The sequence below is a fragment of the Lates calcarifer genome, linkage group LG13 (assembly GCF_001640805.2).
Source record: "Lates calcarifer isolate ASB-BC8 linkage group LG13, TLL_Latcal_v3, whole genome shotgun sequence".
Taxonomy (NCBI): domain Eukaryota; kingdom Metazoa; phylum Chordata; class Actinopteri; family Centropomidae; genus Lates; species Lates calcarifer.
In genome coordinates this window covers 567,497-587,865 of record NC_066845.1, presented here as the reverse complement: position 1 = coordinate 587,865, position 20,369 = coordinate 567,497, and the positions used below count along the sequence as shown (strand labels likewise).

Below are 20,369 nucleotides of genomic sequence, written 5' to 3'. Positions count from 1 at the left end.
CAGGACATTTGCCTCTGGTCAACAGAAAAATAAAATGTAAAAAGTCTCTGCAGTTGTTAGTCTTCTGTCTGAAACCTGTCGGTGCTTAAACACCAACCCAACAACAGGAGTATCCTAACAGAATCTGACTTTGGTGCATATAAACTCATACCATGCTATTCAGAAACAAACAGTGTAGAAGTCTAAAAGTCTATTTGTAACCACAGCAGCTCTTAGCCTGTATAATATTCATATGTATGGTAAATGAATATGATATATCTTCATTTTGTTGTCGCAGGGCATTTGATAACTGTGGACTCAGCCGTCTTACATGACCAGGAGCAGGCAGTTCTTGTCAGTCCAGTCCTGGATCAGCAGGACTGGAGTTGTGTGAGGCTGGTGTACCAAATCACTGGACAAGGTTCCCTTCATCTCCACCTCAGACCAGACAGTGATAACTTTGACTACCAGCTCTGGACTGCCGACAAAGCCTCTGACAGCTGGCTCATCGCTAGTGTGGACCTGCCTAACACCACCATCCCCTACCAGGTAGGGATAACTGTAGAAACCACAATCCCAATAACCCCTTAGGTTTCTTCGATGAAGTCACTGTTCACTCTGACCTGATGTGTTGCATTGTAAAGTTTGTTCAAACTGGGACAGTAGTGCCCCATGACTCCACTTGATAAGCTGTTGAGAGGTGATTGTCATCTCCCCTCACACAGGAGACTGCTGTTTGACAGGACTGTTTCTTGTACCCATGGCTACTCTATGACGGTAACCATATTTTTATTATTGTAACCATGACAACGAAGGTCCTCTAACCTTAAGAAAGAGCTTAGTTTAGCCCAAACTATGATCTTTTCCTAAACCCAACCAAATCAGTGACAGTTCCTCAACCTTAACTGCATGTTTGTTATTGTAACCATGACAACAAAGGTCTGGTAGTCCTGTCGCTGATGCACTCCTGTGGGTTGTATCTGGTGGTTGGAACAAACAACCTACAGTATATATTTGTTGATGAGGTTGTTGTTGAACTTCTTGGGTTAAGGATTGGCAGTTTAGTGGTACTTGTGGTTGCTGCATAGTAATCACATTTCTTAAGTGGAACAAAGTTGATAAATCTTTAATCACAAAAAAATTAAGAAAATTGCCTGTTTTATGAAAAATCTTTTGCCCTATTCCATAGCATAATCATGAATATCACAGTTTTCCTTCAGTCAATTGTTAGCCTTCTTCTTCCTTCCTTATCAGCAGATCTGTAGTCTTGTCGTATCTGCTGTTAGCGCTTAACATCTTGGAAACTGATACAGAGTCATTTCCCTCTGCATTTTTTTTAACTGGTTCTTATTCTATTTTCACTTGCTGTGATAATTTCCATGCAATGTCTCTTAAAACTGTAGTTGTCAAACCACTACTGCAGGCTAACTGCAGCCAGTCTAATAATCCTGCTTTTGTTGCCAAATGGTAGTGACTAATAGCCTGTTTCCACAGGATGAACTTTACCAGGAAGTCAGAAATTTTACCTGTGTGTGACCACAGGAACCTGGATCTAAATTCAGTTCCCTAGCCAGAACTCTTGGTGCCTGCTCTGAGGGTAATTGTTTCTGATGTGCCCAGAAAGTATCTGAGAAGAGTTTGCAATGTGGGTCGCTGATTGGTCCAAAACACAATAACATAAGTTATTACAACTTGTGCACAGCTCCATTCACGCAACGAGCTGCACTGAGTGTTATGGGAATCAGTAGGATGAAGGATGCACAAAGAGAGAGTGTGTGTGATCAAGCTGAAAGCACAAACAAATGAGGTGGATTCTGGCAAATTAAAAAGAGGGTTACATCAACAACCTGTGCTGTTGGCATTGTGGTACTAAATCCAACTTGTATTGCATTAGTAATAAGAAATATGACAACATGATTAATGTAATATTATGTCTGCTTATAGATGGACTAATAGAGCCACTAGTGTCTGACAAGACTCAATTTACTGCTGAGCCAAGGCTGGCAACATGTAGGAAATCAAATGTCAGTAGAGGAAGTATGGAGGATGCACTACAACTACAAAGTTGATGTGATTTTTATGGTGATGACAAGAGGAGAACAAAAAACCACTAAAACTGTGCCATGGTAAAATTTCAGATTTGAAGCCAATTGAACCCTACTTGTCACTTGTCACTGTGTTACTTGCAGTACCTTTGTCTATTTGGTTGTTTTGTGTGTATTTGCAGTGTGTGTGTTGTTAAATTGATCAAGATATTTTCTTAATTTGACTGTGTCGTGAACAGTCTATGGTCATGATCTGTTTTCTCCCTGCATGTGTTTCCTTACATTGCAATACACTGAACTCTCTGGGCTAACATGCTTTTGGTTCCTGCTTTAATTTCTGAATTGAGATTCTGTGTTTACGTAGATGATAAGGGGAATTAACACTCTCTCCAAACCCTGGGCAATACGTTGTAGTGTGAAGCTACACAGCTAGATGTTGTCCACTGTACAGATGTTGCTCACAGTCCATAATAATTACAGTGCACCCTTAAATCCACAGGGAACTGTGCAGCAATGTTTTTCCTCTATACAAGACCTACTATGGAGCTGCACTTTAAAGAATTCTGACCATGACACTAATATTGGCCAATTTGTAATCTTCCATTCCTCATCATGGTTAACTATCATATTGGACTCACAAGACCAAGCCCCGATCTAAATAAATGGAGAGAGAGCCATAACTTTGCTTGCATATATAAAATCACTAGTCAAATATGATGAAAGCTCCTTAAAAGGTCTGGTGACTTTGCCCCAAAATAAGGTTTAAAATGCCTTTTTGCCGCAGGTTATACTTCTATTATGCATGCAGTAAAGTGGGTAGGCCTAATTGGCTCTGACATGTCCATCTTACATTCCAGAGCAATGTTTGCAGTTCAATTTTTAACACTTTGAAAAAACATCCAATGTAAAAGGCTTCATGTCATAGTGAGAGGAATTTAAAAGATGTTTGTTTTCAGTTGTGTAGAAAACTGAATGGTCCTCCTCATGGGAGGTTTATTCAAAATGCTACAGTTTAGATTAGAGAGAGTTTCATCACATCACATCATGCTTGTTGGTAATTTGAGACATGGCTCAAAGTTGTTAAATCAATAGTCAAGCTGCTTTTACTCTAGTTTTAATGCAGTACTCTACCAGATGACATTAGATACACTCCGCAGATTATGTTTGATTAGCTTTGTTTTCATGGTGTTTGTGTCTTAATATTTGAAATTTCATAGTTTTAAATTGTTTGTTATGTATGACTTACATGTATGTAGTAGGGATAGACCGATTATCAGCCGGGCGCCAATATTCAGCATTTTGACGCATATCAGCATCAGCCTTTTTTTTAATCCGACGGCCGATAAGAGATCAATTTCAAACTGGGTTATTTTGGCTCTGATGCAGCTGCGCCTCTCTGTCTGTAGTCACTACTCTGTCTCCAGCATTGTCCCACCTACAGCACCATCTGAAAGCTGTGCATGCACAGTGCTCACACACACTGAACAACTCTGCTTTTTGCACCACAATCTGGTTCTGCTCAACTGGGACTACTAACTGATTTGAGACTCACATTTCTGTGCAAATTTTATTTAACTTTGTTTTATTTACTTGATTTACTTGAACTTTATTTATTTATTTATTTCAAATTTCAGTCAACTTTATAAGAGATGACTACTAATAATCGGTATCTGTAAAAAACCATATTGATCTATCACTAGTATGTAGTATGCATGCTTTTAATCTTCTCCTCTGAAAAGCTGTGTTTCCTTTAGAATGAACTGTGTTGTATAAATATAATATATAAATTATATAATTCACTTGTAAGTTGCTTTTGATAGAACTGTAATCAAAATTTAAAGTTAACCCTCCTTAACCCATGTGCACCCCTCTAGAAAATTATATTTTACCCTCGGTACAAAAAATGTTCAGTTCCTAAAAAGTGCTATAAAAATATTATATATCAATATTATTTTTCACTTTCACTGCACTAAATCTTTTGACCAACTTCAGTCCTAATCATAACTATTAAATTTACATGTATTTCTCAAATAATTTTAACCCTTTAATGCCATTTTGGGAGGATTAACCCACACATTTTAAATGATAAAAACAAACAAAAAAAGTATATGAAATATATGAAATATTTTCCATATACTAAGTGCAAACTGGAATTTTTTGGGGGGGATTATTACACCCTTGGATATATCAATAAATGACAACAACATTGATTTTAATGCATTATTATTTTTTGAGCAGTGTGAGTTTTTTTTTTTAAATGCACCACCTTTTACCCTTGGTGCAAAAATCTTCAGTGCACTAAATCTTTTGACCCATTTCAGTCCTGATCATAACTATTAAATTTACATGTATTTCTTAAATAATTTTAACCCTTTAATGCTATTTTTGGAACATTAACCCAGAGGACAGCAGGACAGCAGTCAGAGCCTCCTCCAGAGAAAAAATGACTAACCAAGCAAGCTACTACCTGAGTAAACATGCTGCACTGGAAACCAAAACATAACGTAAATGCATTTACGTTGGGGGGGTGGGGGTGGGGGTATGTGTGAAAATGTGGTCTGTGGGCATAAGAAATAGAGAGAGAGAGAGAGAGAGAGAGAGAGAGAGGGATGTCAAAATATGATGAGCAAAAAAGACTTTCTGTTTCCCTGTTCACACACACACACACACACACACACACACACACAAATAATTTTCTAAATACACACATTCGTACCACACTTTAACATCAATACCAACACACCCAGACCATTTTAGTTGTAATCATGTATTCCGTTACCAAGCAATAGTCAGAAATGCAACAGAAAAAGGCCTCAATGAAACAGCATATAATGGAGCCCTCAGCCATATAGTGGAAAATAATGTCACATAATGGATAATTGAAAAAAAAAATTACCATTAACAGAGGCAAAATTATTGAGTATTTTCAACTGAAAAATGCAAAAAATGTACAGAGGGGCACACAAGGGTTAAATACACGGTGAGTTTTAGGCCAAAGCCCACAAATACTGTTAAAGAAACAATGATGTCATATAAAGCACTTTCTAAATTTGATTTCCTCTCTGGAAGGAACAACTCATAAAATGAATACAGAACCTGAAAAAGAATGAATGGCATAACATGGTATCAACATAAAACTGTAATGGAGACTATGACTTAGTGTACATATGGATTTAAAGGACATGATGTAATGTGATATGTTGTGATATGATGAGGTGTGTTGTGATTGTGATGTGCAATAAGACATTATGTGATGATTCTGATCTATCCCATATATTTATGGGTGTGCATGCTCACACGTGTATTAGCTCATGGGTAAAAGATAACTGAATGCTCGTGATTCATATAGTGCCACTAGCACAGCACAAGTTTAAGCCTACTCAGCTGAAATACTTAGTCATGACATGCCTACATACAGAGATGTATTTTGTTAGAAGAATCCTTTGCAATTACTTCATTAGGAACATCATAGTAACACTGGGTAGATCCCTTTGCTCTACATTATGGGTGTCCTACTTCTACTGTTGACACTGATATTTTATGTTATTTTATGTAATTTTGGTGTTGACTTTGATGTGACATAATGTAACGTGATGTAATGTATTGATGGCTGCTTTGAGACACAGTTTGTAAGTGGTCAGACTATTTTTTTCCTCAACAGATTTTGCTGGAAGGTCGACCTAAAAATGGCTCAGGGAACAGTGTGGCCATCTTTGAAATTCACATTGTTCCAGGTTACTGCATAGGTCAGTGTCAACATTATATCAAACTAGAAGTTTCACCTTTCAAGTATAGTCTAATGTGAGACTGTATTTATTCATACAAAAAAGAGAAATAATGTCTGTCTTTGATGTTCCCAGAGTGTAATTTTGAGGAGCATCACCTCTGTGGCTACAGTAACAGCTGGAACCCAAATGTCAACTGGTATGTTGGGGGAAGTGTGGCCAGAGATCCTGAGACTAACCTGCTAGAAAAACACACCATCAATAACCAGAGAGGTATATGCACACACACATAACACACATACACACACACACACACACACACATCTGTATATACATATATACGTTCACACAGCCTGTCTGAACTCATGCATGTGCTAGTTTGTGTGCACCATGAGCTCATTTCAGGAGTTAGATCAGTTGTTGTTTAAGGTCAAGCAGAGAATAGAAGACAGTGGAAGAGACATACAATGACACAACTGAGAGATACAGTGTGTATTTACATACTGTAGGTACATAGGAATATTTGTTAGATAAAGTTACTGTACACTATACTGTATATGTATTATTAACATTAAAAGCCACAAAGAAACAAAATTTGAAATTACAGACTGAACTTGAACTAGGGCCATATTCTCTGCAGATATGATGGATTTGAACAGCAGCTCAGTTTTTCTACAAAAAAACTTTTCAAGCCATCACTGCAGTACAATCCACCTTCCTCTTTATCGGTTTCTTTGTTCAGTAGAAAGAGAAATCTCTCCAAGCACATATTTTTGCCAAATATAGCTAAATATACTGCATTTGTCTCCAGTGTGGTTAGCTGTTTATGTGTATAGCTCCCAACTGGTTATTATTGTGCAGTATGCTGCACAGTACTGAGGTTTGACTGCTGCAGCAGACAAACCTGGCAGCCACAGTGTGAATTTTACTAGATGTGAGGAAACATAGGAACCGTTCTGACTTCATTCTTACATACTGTATTGCAACAGTACACTTGCATGGTTTGATATCTGATGGAGGAGTTGAACAAGATTCTCAAACAATTTAATTGTTTAAAGTACCAACCCAAAATAAATCATCTGACAGTACTACTCCCCCAGTGAGAAGAGTGGACTGGTGGAGTAGTTGTTCTCTCTCTTCAACAGCTGCCTGTAGATGTAACTAAGGATATTCAAATCATTCTCATAAAACCATAAGTCTTGAAATTAGAGTTTGAATTTCACTTATAATAATAATTTTACAAACAGATTTATAACAATGTAATGATGGCAGTTGGAATCCTTTGTTGGCAGAGAACAGCTTCCAGTAAAATTATAAAAAGAGTAACAATCATATCAATTCAAAAAATGTCAAGATATGAAAGTGATCCATTAGCCTGTAATCCAGACCAATCAGTGAGCTTATGTTTATTTGCTCTGGCAGGTCACAATGACTGAATGAAAGGTCAGCCCCCTTTCATCCATGAAAGGGTCAAGAAGTCTGTATAATCCGCTATTGTGACAGTATTAAACAAGCAGTTGGTATATTTACTCAACAAGCTAACTGACTACCATGATTATAAGCCTAATGGAACTTTCTATTGAGAGCTGCAAAAGAAACAACTTTTTCACACTGATAAAGAACCTGCAGCCAGAAGGAAAAACATGGGAACAGAGGGTAGAGAAGGAATAAAACAATTAACTGGCGAAGTGGACTCACTGGGTACCCCAGCTACAGCAAAGCACTGTCAGGCTAGTTAGCATAGTTAAAGTGATCGAGTTATATGGGGCAGAGAACCATGGATTGAGAAGTGTCATTAATGAAAGACAATGCAACCAATATAGAATAATAGAATAATATTATGGTAAGAAACAGATTGTTGTTTAACAGGGGCCAGATTTTAAAAGGATCTCTGACAATTAATGGAAGAAATTAAAAATAATGATTACTTCAAAAATGTGCTTCCAGACGTTCTCTGTCGCTCTGCGCTGTTTCACACATTTTGTTACTCTGATTCGTTATAGGGCTGTCCAGTTCCATGCAGAGGCGTTTTGATCTGCAACCTTTGATAATACTCCTTGGAAATTGAAAATGGACTGAGAGGTTCCAGACCCATTTACAAATGCAAATAGATCTGTTGAAAATTGATTGGTTCCATAAAAATACGTAAGAAATTTTGAGTATTTGATCATTTTGGTGCCAGTGATCCACTAATGAAGGTCATGTTTTTTTATTAAAAGACACAATTTTTGTTGCTGTGCTTCGTGTCTATATAAAGCCAGCCATTTGAAAGTTCTTCAGAGACAAAAATGGCTAAAACAAGGAACCTAACGCAGGAAACACACCTGAAGATACAGATTCTCAGCCAGGAAGGGTATAGCTGCCGCCAGATAGCCAGGAAGTGCAGATGCAGTCCTTCAGCAGTTGGATACACTCTGCAGAAATATAGATGAACCCACAGCTTGGAAGACAAACCAAGATCTGGGCGTCCAAGGGTTTCTTCAGCAAGAAATGGCCACATCCTGATCCGCATGTGCAGGGAAAACCGCTGAATGGCATCCTCCTGATAATGTGAGGGTACACAGAAGGCCAGGCGAAGCATTACCTCCAGCATGTACAGTACCTCCTGTCAAGCATGGTGGAGGCAGTATCATGGTTTGGGGATGCAGGAGTGCTGCTGGTGTTGGTCATCTCACTGTCTGTGATGGCACATTGAACTCTGCTAAGTATTGTGCCATTCGCGAAACCCACATGCTCCCTTCTGCACGTGCACTGTTCCATCGAGGTCAAAACTGGATGTTTCAACAAGATAATGCCCCTTGCCACGCATCCAGGGCCAGTAGAACCTGGCTGCAGTAGCACTGTATCCAGGTCTTACAGTGGCCAGCTCAGTCCCCAGACATGAGCCCCATTGAAAATCTGTGGTGGATTATCAAAAGGTCTGTTTCAAAGCGTAAACCAAAAAATTTAGAAGAATTAAAAGCAGTAATTCAAGAAGAATGGGACAAAATTACCCCTCAACAGTGTGAAAGGCTTATGGGGAACATGCCAGCCAGGATTAGTGCTAATTTTGAACACATTCTCTGTTATTTGTTGACTTTCAGACCTCAAATAACACAAAGAAAACAAGTTCATATTTATTTTTGAAACATCACAATACTAATGTTTTAACTTAGGAAGAGTTTGGAAATCAATATTTGGTGGAATAACCCTGATTTTTAATCAGAGCTTTCATGCATCTTGGCATGCTCTCCACCAGTCTTTCACATTGCTGTTGGGTGACCTTATGCCACTCCTGGCGCAAAAAATTCAAGCAGCTCAGCTATGTTTGATGGCTTGTGACCATCCATCTTCCTCTTGATCACATTCCAGAGGTTTTCAATGGAGTTCAGGTCTGGAGATTGGGCTGGCCATGACAGGGTCTTTATCTGGTGGTCCTTCATCCACACCTTGACTGACCTAGCTGTGTGGCATGGTGCATTGTCCTGCTGGAAAAACCAGTCCTCAGAGTTGGGGAACATTGTCAGAGCAGAAGTAGAAGTTTTCTTCAAGGATAACCTTGTACGTGACTTGATTCATGCATCCTTCGCAAAGACGAATCTGCCCAAGTCCAGCCTTTCTGAAGCACCCCCAGATCATCACCGATCCTCCACCAAATTTCACAGTGGGTGCGAGACACTGTGGCTTGTAGGCCTCTCCAGGTCTCCGTCTAACCATTAGACGACCAGGTGTTGGGCAAAGCTGAAAATTGGACGCATCAGAGAAGATGACCTTACTCCAGTCCTCTATGGTCCAATCCTTATGGTCTTTTGCAAACCTCAGCCTGGCTCTTCTTTGCTTCTCATTGATGAAGGGCTTTTTTCTTGCTCTACACAACTTGAGCACTGCCCCTAGCAGCCTGTTTCGAAATTCTTTATTTCAATTACTTTTGAGGTACTAGTAGCACTGTTTTTGCCATCCAGCTGTCCTATTGCAGGGGGATAGTGATGACCACAGCAGTGGCTTTTATACTTGTTAAACAAGATTTGGTTCAGGTGATCACCTAATCAATACTTACATTAAGTAGAATGAGGTGTGCTTGTGTTGGAAATCAACAGACACTAGAATGGAATGGCTGTCAAACATGTAGAGATGCTGATTTCAGAAAAATTTGAAGTGGTCTATATTATATATATATATATATATCTATATATATATATCTATATATATATAGATATATATATATATATTTCGATGGTTCACCCGTAAATGTTGTTGTAACTCCCGCATGCACTGTCCAATCTGCCCCAAACTTCACATGTATGCTAACTGTCATGGTCTGAACACATCTACATGCCAATATACAGATTTAATGATAGTGCCACCTATTGGCAACAGGAAATGTGTATTGTCTAAGTAGGTTCATGTGATTCAACTCAAATGTGGTCAGACACGCATTTAGATCATAATAGTGCTATACTGTGAAAACTTTGAGTCTTCATGGGACGCCCTTGCTGAGTCGCCATGGCGAATTTCGATGCTTCGCCATTAAACAGTAAGTTAATGGCGAAGCATGCACTGTTCAATCGGCCCCAAACTTCACGTGTTTGCTAACTGTCATGGCCTGAACACATATACATGGTATATGTACATTCAAGTATAGTCATAGCACCACCTGATGGGGGCAGTAAGGGACTTCTGACTCATTCCCTCTGTGTCTGGTAGTCACTCAGTTGCAGAACTGTGTCGTACGACCTGAAGAGAGGGGAGGGTGCGAGGGCCCATTCAACGTTGCTTGCAGCTTTAATTATTATTATTATTATCATTATTGTTGTTGTTGTTATTATGTGCTGTAGTTAAAGTATCATTGTAGCTGTATTAAAACATTCAGCTGACTTATATACGTATAGAATGACTTTATAAACGAGCTCACCTATAGCCAGATGTAGCCTGTGGCCAAAACAATGGAGCCTGGTCCAATCGTTGATGGAGATCACCTTCACTATGTTTTGTCCATGTTGTTATGCACATCATTTTCTCCTGTTCCAAACTCCAAGATGCGAGGGCATCCTTTAATCCCTGTGCTAGTGCCTTGCCCCTGTAATCCTCAGGGAAAAAAGCAGTCTGTAGGCACCTGCTTTTCAGTAGATGAAATCAGTATAAAATGAACTGTCAGACTCAAATACAGTTCCATGGTCCGGCTGGACCATAAATCAGACATTGATGAGAAATGATCTACTTCCCGCAATTCTGCCTCAATTATTGCCTGCTGCTTGCTGTACATAGTAGGTAGTGCAACATTTGAAAAATAGTTGTGGGAGGGTATTGTGTAGCGTTTGTCTAAGGTGTTGATCATTTTCCGAAATCCCTCGTGTTGCACAGGGTTTATAGGGACCATATCTTTGGCTAGGTGGAAAGCAGTAGCCGCTGTTATCTCCTTTTGCATGAGTTTGCTAGATAGGGTGTTGCGTTGTGCAGGGTTCCGGTGCTCCAGTTTAACTGTTGATCCTGTTAACTGGTAATATTTGTTTACGTTTTCGCTAGCTGTGCTCCAGATGTTGCTGAGAAGTTTGCCGTCGCAGATTCATCATTTTCAGGAGTCACCGCTTACCGTGTATCTGTGAAGTGTAAGGAGATATCGAAGACCTTGGTGAGACTGGAACCTTTTCCAGTTAATGTAAAAAGCACATCCCTGTCAAAATCACTTGTAGACCAGAACACAACACACAGTGAAAAAAAGAAAGTAAATAATTGCGACGGGGGTTGAAACAATACTCTCTGTCATATAAGACATATGTGTGGCGCCTTTGCCGTTATGCCACGGACCTGACCGACAAGTTCTGTGTGTTACCCGTATAAATCTTGGTCACATTACCAGCTGTTAAACACTCGTCACTGATTTCAGGGAACACGCTCATGTCAACTGGTGAGAGTCACAACTCAACATAAGCGATCACTGCCTATTCAATAAGGAGCTTCAAAAACAAATGATAATCTTATCAGGCCTGGCGAAACCACAATGTTACTGTGCCCACCTCGACGCTAAAGTGCATTGGGTTTTTGTTGATCATATTAATTTCTGTGACAATAATTTGAAATAAATCTGTTATGTCAGAGATCAAAGTTCTAACCAATGTAAAAGATGTGGTGGAGACCAGATTATCAAGTGGTTGTTCAGAATACAATAAACTGCATTTTTTTCAGTATACACAATCCAAACAGTCAGTGAATAAACTCCAACAGAGAATGGTTTGACAAGGGTAGCTTTATTTTTTGTAGGCGAAACCTAAACACACACAGGGCAAAAGTAGTCCCCTTCTACAAGTGGCTGTCCCACACAGTCCCAGTGAAACCACCCTGAGCACAGTGTGCACTCGATTGCCTTTGTTGTGGATACATTGCCTAGACAATGTATAAAGAGAAACATTAGGAACTAATGAACCAGCACTGAGTTACATGTAATCTGACAAGATACAAGATCCAAGATACCTTACGGTCAGTGTCCAGTGGTGTTGATCACAAATTGCTCCCACCATCACATCATATTCGGTTGGGTTCACCTGGAATTATGCAATATAATACAATGACACTGAATTATGGAATTAGGTTTATCCCATTAATTCCTCTTATGTAGTATTTCACAAACTTGGAATTTGAATTGGTGATAAGTGATCGGGAGACAGGGAAATGGTGAATGGGGAAGTAGCTGGCCATTTGTGAGGTAAACGTGGTGCTTTGTCTATGTGTTTACAGAGCTGGTCGATGTTTACTGTGTGAACTGTCTTGCATTTTTTGGTGACCAAGTCAGCGCTTTTCCCTTCTATTTTAATGATGGTGAAAGGGCCCAGCAATGAGCTCTCCATTTTACCCCCTTTTCTCTGCTCTTGCCTGACATTTTGCCTTAATACTTTGTCACCCACTCTGAAGCTGTCATCCTGGCCAATGTCCTCCCACTTCCGCTTCACCATTGCTGTTACTTTCTCCATGTTGTCTTTTGCAGTAGTGCAGTGGATGGGGGGGTTCTCTACACCTGCAGAAGTTGATTCTCTGCCCACTACTGCCTCCACATGTTCGTCAGTCACCTGAGGGCATAAAGACATACAGTGACATAATGTCAACACATCATATAGCCGACTTGGAGAAGCTATGCAGTCAAACAGTATTTCCTACACACAATACATGTATTGTGCTTTGCTTAATACCTCATACTCTTATGGGATATCTGGCCTCCTGACCAAACATCAAAAAATATGGAGAAAACCTGGTGGTGAGTTGTTTTTTTTGTCCTCAAGGCAAATAGTGTTGGTTTTTGGTGTCCCAAGTGCTGGGTTTCCCCACCCACCAATTTAGTTAAAGTCCTGTAAGGTCATACATACATACACAACATAGTGACTTAAAAGATTGCAAGGTAATTAAAACACACAGACATAGAAAATAGACGTTCATAATACTGTTGAATAGTGCCATTCATTTTCTCCACCAAGCCATTCGTCTGGGGATGGTAAGGCGAACATAAACTTTTGGTCCTCAGCGGATAGGCCTCTGTCCATTTGGTAAAATAATCAACCATTACGCAACTGTAGTGATGGTCCTGTTTTGTGGGAGTCAGTTTTCCTACCAAATCCATCCCCACAAGCTCAAGTGGTTCAGCTATCTGAGGAAAGAGGGCATGTTACGGAAATGTGTCCTTTCTTTTTTGGTTGCTTTTAGAGGTTGTATTTCAATGTATTCACCTCAATTGGGATGTAGGCCTTCTTCATTTTAAGTGCATTTCTTCTGGTCTGGGATTCAGGATACTCCAGTATCTACAAAAATTGAAGGCCCAAGTGAATAAGAAGATTCATGAAATTGTGTTTCACTGGAATATACAGAGATCACTTACAAATGTGGCTGAAGCTCAGCCATTTTTGTATGTCACTTTCCATCCAGGCCAGAAATGCCTCAGAGCAATGGCATCCACCGTTTTTTCCATTCCACAATGTCCTCCATGCTTACTTGCATGGAATGACAAAAACACTTTTGCCAGGTGCTCCCCCAGCTTGTAGTGAAGCTGCCCACCATATGTATATTAACATTCACATCTTTGTCTAATAACAAAACAGCCTTTGGCTGTAGAGCCTAAGGGATAGGTGATATATATATATATATATATATATATTTATATATGTGTCTCCTTCTTTCTCTCTATCAATCTCCTAACTCGCTAATCAAGACAAATCAAGACTGCTAAAAGAGCTGTATATATAGTCTTTGCCTCCCAGTGTGATTGGTTGAACAGTGATTGGTTGTGCCCTTGGTTGTGCCCATTCTAACATGAGATACGCCATCACGGATTAAACATACATAGGCATAGTTTGACATAGGACGCTTTTATTTCCTCCTTCAAATTCAGGGCAATAAACATCTTGTGAACATGTGCTTCACCAACAACAGTACACTCCACAAAGCATGGACTCAATTGTACAGAGAAGACAATCCTTCTAAAAAAACAAACAAAAAAAAAAACACAGATATGTCAGTTCCCAAAGACGTGAAACAACTGCAAGTCCTCCGTTGCACGTGTGTCTTGTCTCACCACACATCCGACAAAGTGCAGACAAATCATGTATTGACTACAGATCGTCATGTTATTTCCAACATTAAACAGACAATCACTTACATCACAAGGTCTTTGGTGAGCTTTTGTGCTATTCCTGTTCTTGAACGGCTGGTCCCCACCTCATCAACGAGAACATCCACTACCTCTTTCAAACTTTAGCAAGAAATAAATTGAGGATATATGGAGGACTAAGAAATCCAGCAACACATATCTGGTGAAAAGCACAGTCGCTTACCTTACATACTGTAACACATTAAATTCCACCTTGTTGCTTACAAAAATCAAATGCACTTTAGCGTCGAGGTGGGCACGGTAACATTGTGGTTTCGCCAGGCCTGATAAGACCATCGTTTGTTTTTGAAGTTCCTTATTGAATAGGCAGTGATTGCTTATGTTGAGTTGTGACTCTCACCAGTTGACATGGGCGTGTTCTCTGAAATCAGTGACGAGTGTTTAACAGCTGGCAATGTGACCAAGATTTATATGGGTAACACACAGAACTTGTCGGTCAGGTCCGTGGCGTAACGGCAAAGGTGCTACACATACATTATGTCTTATATGACCGAGAGTATCGTTTCGAACCCCGTTGCAATTATTTACTTTTTTTTTTCACTATGTCTTGTGTTCTGGTCTACAAGTGATTTTGACAGGGATGTGCTTTTTACATTAACTGGAAAAGGTTCTGTTCTCACCGAGGTCTTCGATATCTCCTTACACTTCACAGACACACGGTAAGCGGCGACTCCTGAAAATGACGAATCTGCAACCAAGAACATGTTAGCAACATCTGGAGCACAGCTAGCGAAAACGTAAACAAATATCACCAGTTAACAGGATCACCAGTAAAACTGGAGCACCGGTTATAGTCGTCTGTGTTGTCGGGCAACAGGGATTGTTGGATTTATGGTGACGTTTAAGGTGCTTGTGAAGATTTGTGGTGTTGCCTTGTGGTGCTGTTATGAGGGCAAAATACACCTTGCAATGCACTTCAGACTGATTCTCAATTTCTTGCCTAAATCTAAAATATTTCCACACCACTGAATGTGAACCTTTTTTCATCTCGAGTTCGGTTTGGGCAGTTGGATGATTCTCGTCACTACCACTTGGGCTTTCATCTCCATTCATTTTGTACTTATCCCTTCTTACCACACACTTTCCCTGTCTTTTGTGTTGCACTCACTCTGCGCTGCTTTCTTTTTCGAAAACTCTTTCAATTGCAGGTGGGCTCCCACCTCCACTGAATCATGTGATGTAAAAGGTGCTTTGTCATAGGTTGAGAGAGAGGGCAGCGACAAGGTGTGTTTGGGTGCACTTGTGAAACTCTTGAGAGGAAAAGAGGAGCGTCGGTTTGTGATCTTGTGAAATAAAATACAGAAGAATCGTTGTCATTTAGAAATGAGACCACGTTTAGATGTGAATCGAGATCACGATTTTTTAACGATTTATCATGCAGCCGTAATGTTATGTATTCTGTTGTTCATCTCTATGTGCCAATTCAACTTGACTGCCTTCCATCTAAGTCATGCACCACTTACCATTTGTCTTTCGCAAGACACATTTTCTCTTTCATGTCAAATATTCCTCCTTTGTTTCAATCACAACTCTGTGATGACCAAGCATTATAGTAATATGTTTTTGATTCCCTAATATCACTATCCATGGAATTATTTATTTCTACTGTGGTTGTGTTTTGTGAAAGAAACTTTCCCTCAAATGGAGCAGAACAGGCACAGTAGCCTAATACAGAAGTTTGGGTTTGTCTGTTGTAGTAGTGATCAAATCTCATAAATGTTTGTGTCTCATGAACAGATGACATTCATCAGCAGCAGTTATTTGACAAGTTTGTGCACTTAGTACACACAGTAAGAAGTGTTTAAGATAAAAGTGCAAAAATATTGTCACACAAAGCCCAGGGTCTTGAATTATACACTGTTTCCAGCACCGCAGCATTGTTGTGATTCTTGAAGCAGGTCAGATCCCACTGAAATCCCATTTAATTGACATCACTTTACCACATTACATTCATACAATAAACATTAAACAATACAAATTACAACACAAAGACTGCGTTGAAGATTGCAGTCAAAACCACATATAGACAAAACAAAAAAAACAGACTCACTGAAATGTAGTGACAGTTAAAACAACACGTAACAACGGGAACAATCTCAATTCATCTAAACATCCATATTAATAATAATCAATTAATAATAATATTTTCATGCCAGTTTTCAAGAACCTCTTTAACTGCTTCTTAAAGCTTTTTGTTGTAAATTCTCGACATAATGCATGGCAAACTATTCCATTAGTCTTTGGTTGGGACAGTGTAATGTGACCCTTCATCACCTGACTTGTTTGATAACTGTGTGTAGTTCCAGAAAACTAATGTTTTATTAGATAACCTGAACCTATCTTCAACCTTCAGCCATGTGAAATCAGTGTTTTTTCTTCTCTGCTTGTTCTGCCTGAGTAACAGCCTGAGTGCTAATCACGCTGCTCTATTCTCCACTAACTGAAGATGTTACAGCTCTTTCTGGTTGAAGATTACTTATTAGTAGTCAACATGAAACAATGCTATGGCTTATATTACCTTCAAAGTGCTATTGGACTAAGATATAAGGAGCCCCCTCTTATAGACTCCCCACTTGCCATTTTTACAGTTGCATCATTGTGACTTTCCAGGACATGTGCTTATCAAGCATGATGGTGCATTTTGTCTTGGACACATTTATAGCTGAGTAGTTTTTGTCTACCCAGTTAAAAATACATTTTAGTTAATTCTTCAATGTATTGTTTAAATCATCAATACTAGTTAACAGAGTGTACACATTAGCATCATCAGCTATACTCTAACCTACCTGATTCATAAAAAGATCATAAAAAGAGCATTCTGCCAGTTAGGTGGTTTCTTATCCAGTCAAGGGCAGTAAAATGAAAACCATAAGCAGCAAGCTTCATGAAGAGTATTTCATGGTCTATTAGCTCTGATGTAGCACAGGCATCAACAGCACCAACCATTCTGTTCCTGTCTATATCATTCAACTACTGATCAGTCTTCTGCACTGAAGCTGTACTGGTAGAATGACCCTCTTATAGGCATGTTGGAATTCAAAGTTAAGATTTTTTACAGAAAAAAGTGTGAAATTTGATCAAACACCACTCTTTCCATTCTGCCTGCTGGTCAAGCAGGTTGAGTCATTTAGATATATTGGAATGGAGATATACATCTATTTGTCATTTTCTAAACATTCTGACTCAATATACAAGAAAGCTCAACAACAACTGCACCTACTGAGGAAGCTAAGGGGTTTTAATGTCAGTTGGTTTACAGGTCACTCATTGATTCTGTTCTTACCTTTCATTCTGGTATAATAACCTCACTATTAAACACAAGACTCTGACATCTTTCTCAGATGATCAGACGGGTCAGTAAGATAACAGGTTCAGTTCAAACACAACTTTCTGTGCTGGTCAGTTACTAGGAAGGCCACTTTGATCATACAGGACCCCTCTCACTCCCTCCCTTCAGCTGTACCAATCCAACATTAGCTGGCTGAAAGTATTTTTCTACTTTTAACTTTTACTACTTTTTAAAAATAAATAATAATATTAATTTCATAAAAAAATTAACAACATCATATTTTTCCTTAATTTTAGTAACTGATTATTCACCTGACAGTATGAGTTCCATTCAGCTGCATCATCGGTTTTAATTGCCACCTTTTTCATCCTGTCTGCCTGAGCCATTAAAGCTTTCTGTCCATCTAGTCAAGGGACTCTTTTTGCTTTAACCAGAAATTTACTTCTGGGCATATACTTATCAGCCACTTTGTGTATTATGCGGATCACACAATATTCCCACTTCTAACAGTTCATGGTCTATGGTTGAAGACATCCTGGATCCAGCTACATAAGAAGTTTCAGAGACCAAGACTCTGTAGTTTGTCAGTTTTCTTGGATTGATGGTTCTTGAGGCAGAGCCTGTAATCAGGGAGGTGTGCTGGCTGGTGAAATCAGCTGCTGTACTGTTTGGTTAGAATGAAGAACTGCTGGTTTTGACCTCTGTGGCTTGGGTTATCCATCTCTGCTTTATATACTTAAAAGCAACAACATAGTGTTCATTGCAGCATGTAAAGAAAACAGAACACTAATGGAGGTGTAAGTGTGTGAATCACTATACATGAGCAATCAAAAGTAATCAAAACAATCTAGTAGTAACATTTTTTTCACATGCACAGTCTTGTGACAACCTCTCACATCCTAGAAATGTGTCTGTATCAGCCTATAACCATGTACCTTCAGCTCATCTTTATCTTCTACTGCTCTAGGCCACTACATGTATGTGGACTCTGTGTATGCCAAGCACTTCCAGGAAGTGGCCAAGCTGACCTCACCCTTAACCACGGTGCCCATGGCTGGCTGCCTCTCCTTCTATTACCAACGAGACCAGGAGAGGGGAAACATCTTCTCACTTTTTACCAGAGACCAGCTGGGCCACTATGAGGAGATCTGGAGGCCAGAGATGTACACTACTGCTGGCTGGACTCTGGTCAGCGTTGACGTCAAGGCCCCACACCCAGTGGAGGTCAGTACTGGAGCTAGCATGTGCAATTTTAGTGAGAAGATGTTTTGATTGAAATGAAAACAACATATATATATATATATAATTACAATTTGTTTTTCTAACGCGATTACATTATGTTACATATGGTACATCGCCATTTGTGTACTTCCTCATTTGTACTTGCTGTATGAAAATATGCAGTGCAGCATAAACACCAGGATGTTGAAATCAAAATGGTCAAGAAATTGAGTGTGGAACACTGGACACTTCTCATCCTCAGTGATTGCCATGTCTCCTTTGTACTTTTCAATTTTTGTGTCAAAACTCTTTTAATAGCTTGTCATAATGGTAAATGGACTTGTACTTTTATAGTGCTTTTCTAGTCAGATTGACCAGTCAAAGCGCTTCACACTACGGGACACATTCACCCATTCACACACACATTCATACAGCACTTATTCTATACATGCAAGTAAGTGCTAAGTGCTCTAACACACACATTCATACACCGCTGACACATCAGGGGTGATTTTGGGTTCATTGTCTTGCCCAAGGATACTTCGGTGTGTAGACTAGAGAAGCTGGAGGATCACACCACCAACCCTCTGCTTGGTGAGCAACCACTCTACCTCCTGAGCCACAGCCGCTAACAAGAAGACATAGGTGATACGTGCAAAGTTTCATGCAGATTGCACTCACAGCCTAATAGTGGTTTGGAAAAACTATTTTTGCATATTTTAGTATTTTGTAACAAAAGGGCCATATAGTGGCCATTTGGCACCAAGTATTGCACAGAGCCTCAGTGGAGCATGACAAACCAAGTTTTGTACCTTAAGCATCTTATGCTTTTATGAATTGCACTTGCACTTGTTTGGATTCAGAATACAGTGGACTCTTGTGAACAGCTGGTTATGTTTGATTATACTGCCTGGTTTACAGATACTCAAGACCTTCTTAAGGGTAGATCTTCACATTTAACTGAGGCCAACGGAGAAGAAATATTGTTTCTTAAAAATCACAAATAAGAAAATGTACACTGATCAGCCACAGCATTAAAACCACCTGCCTAATATTGTGGAAGTCCTCCTCATGCCCCCAAAGCAGCTCTGACCATCAAGACATGGACTCAAGAAGACTTCTGAAGGTGTCCTGTGGTATCAGACCCCAAGACATTAGCATCAAATCTAAATTTGCAAGGTAGGGCCTCCATGGAATGAACTTGTTCTTCCAACACATCCCACAGATGCTCGATCAGATTGAGCTCTGGGAAATTTAGAGGCCAAGTCAACACCTTGAAGTTTTTGTTGTATTTCTTTATTATAATTTTAGCAGCGTGTCAGGGCACATTACCTTGCTGAAAGAGGCCACTGCTGTCAGGGAATACCATTGCCATGAACATGTGTATGTGGTCTGCAGCAATGTTAAGGTAGGCGGTACAAGTCAAAGTAACATCCACATGAATGCAGAGAAAACAATGATTGTGGTTAAAAGTTTCACCT

At 39.6% G+C, this 20,369-nt stretch overlaps 1 protein-coding gene across 2 annotated transcripts in view; it reads left to right on the top strand.

Moving 5' to 3' along the window:
* Nucleotides 1-20,369, top strand: part of mamdc2a (MAM domain containing 2a) — a 44,347-nt gene that overhangs the window by 9,127 nt on the left and 14,851 nt on the right. For both annotated transcript variants that reach the window (XM_018699673.2, XM_051075262.1), the window contains exons 3-6: nucleotides 278-528; nucleotides 5,686-5,770; nucleotides 5,885-6,022; nucleotides 18,635-18,891. In XM_018699673.2, the coding sequence (XP_018555189.1) occupies nucleotides 278-528; nucleotides 5,686-5,770; nucleotides 5,885-6,022; nucleotides 18,635-18,891 (731 nt within the window). The remainder of the gene's footprint in view (nucleotides 1-277; nucleotides 529-5,685; nucleotides 5,771-5,884; nucleotides 6,023-18,634; nucleotides 18,892-20,369) is intronic.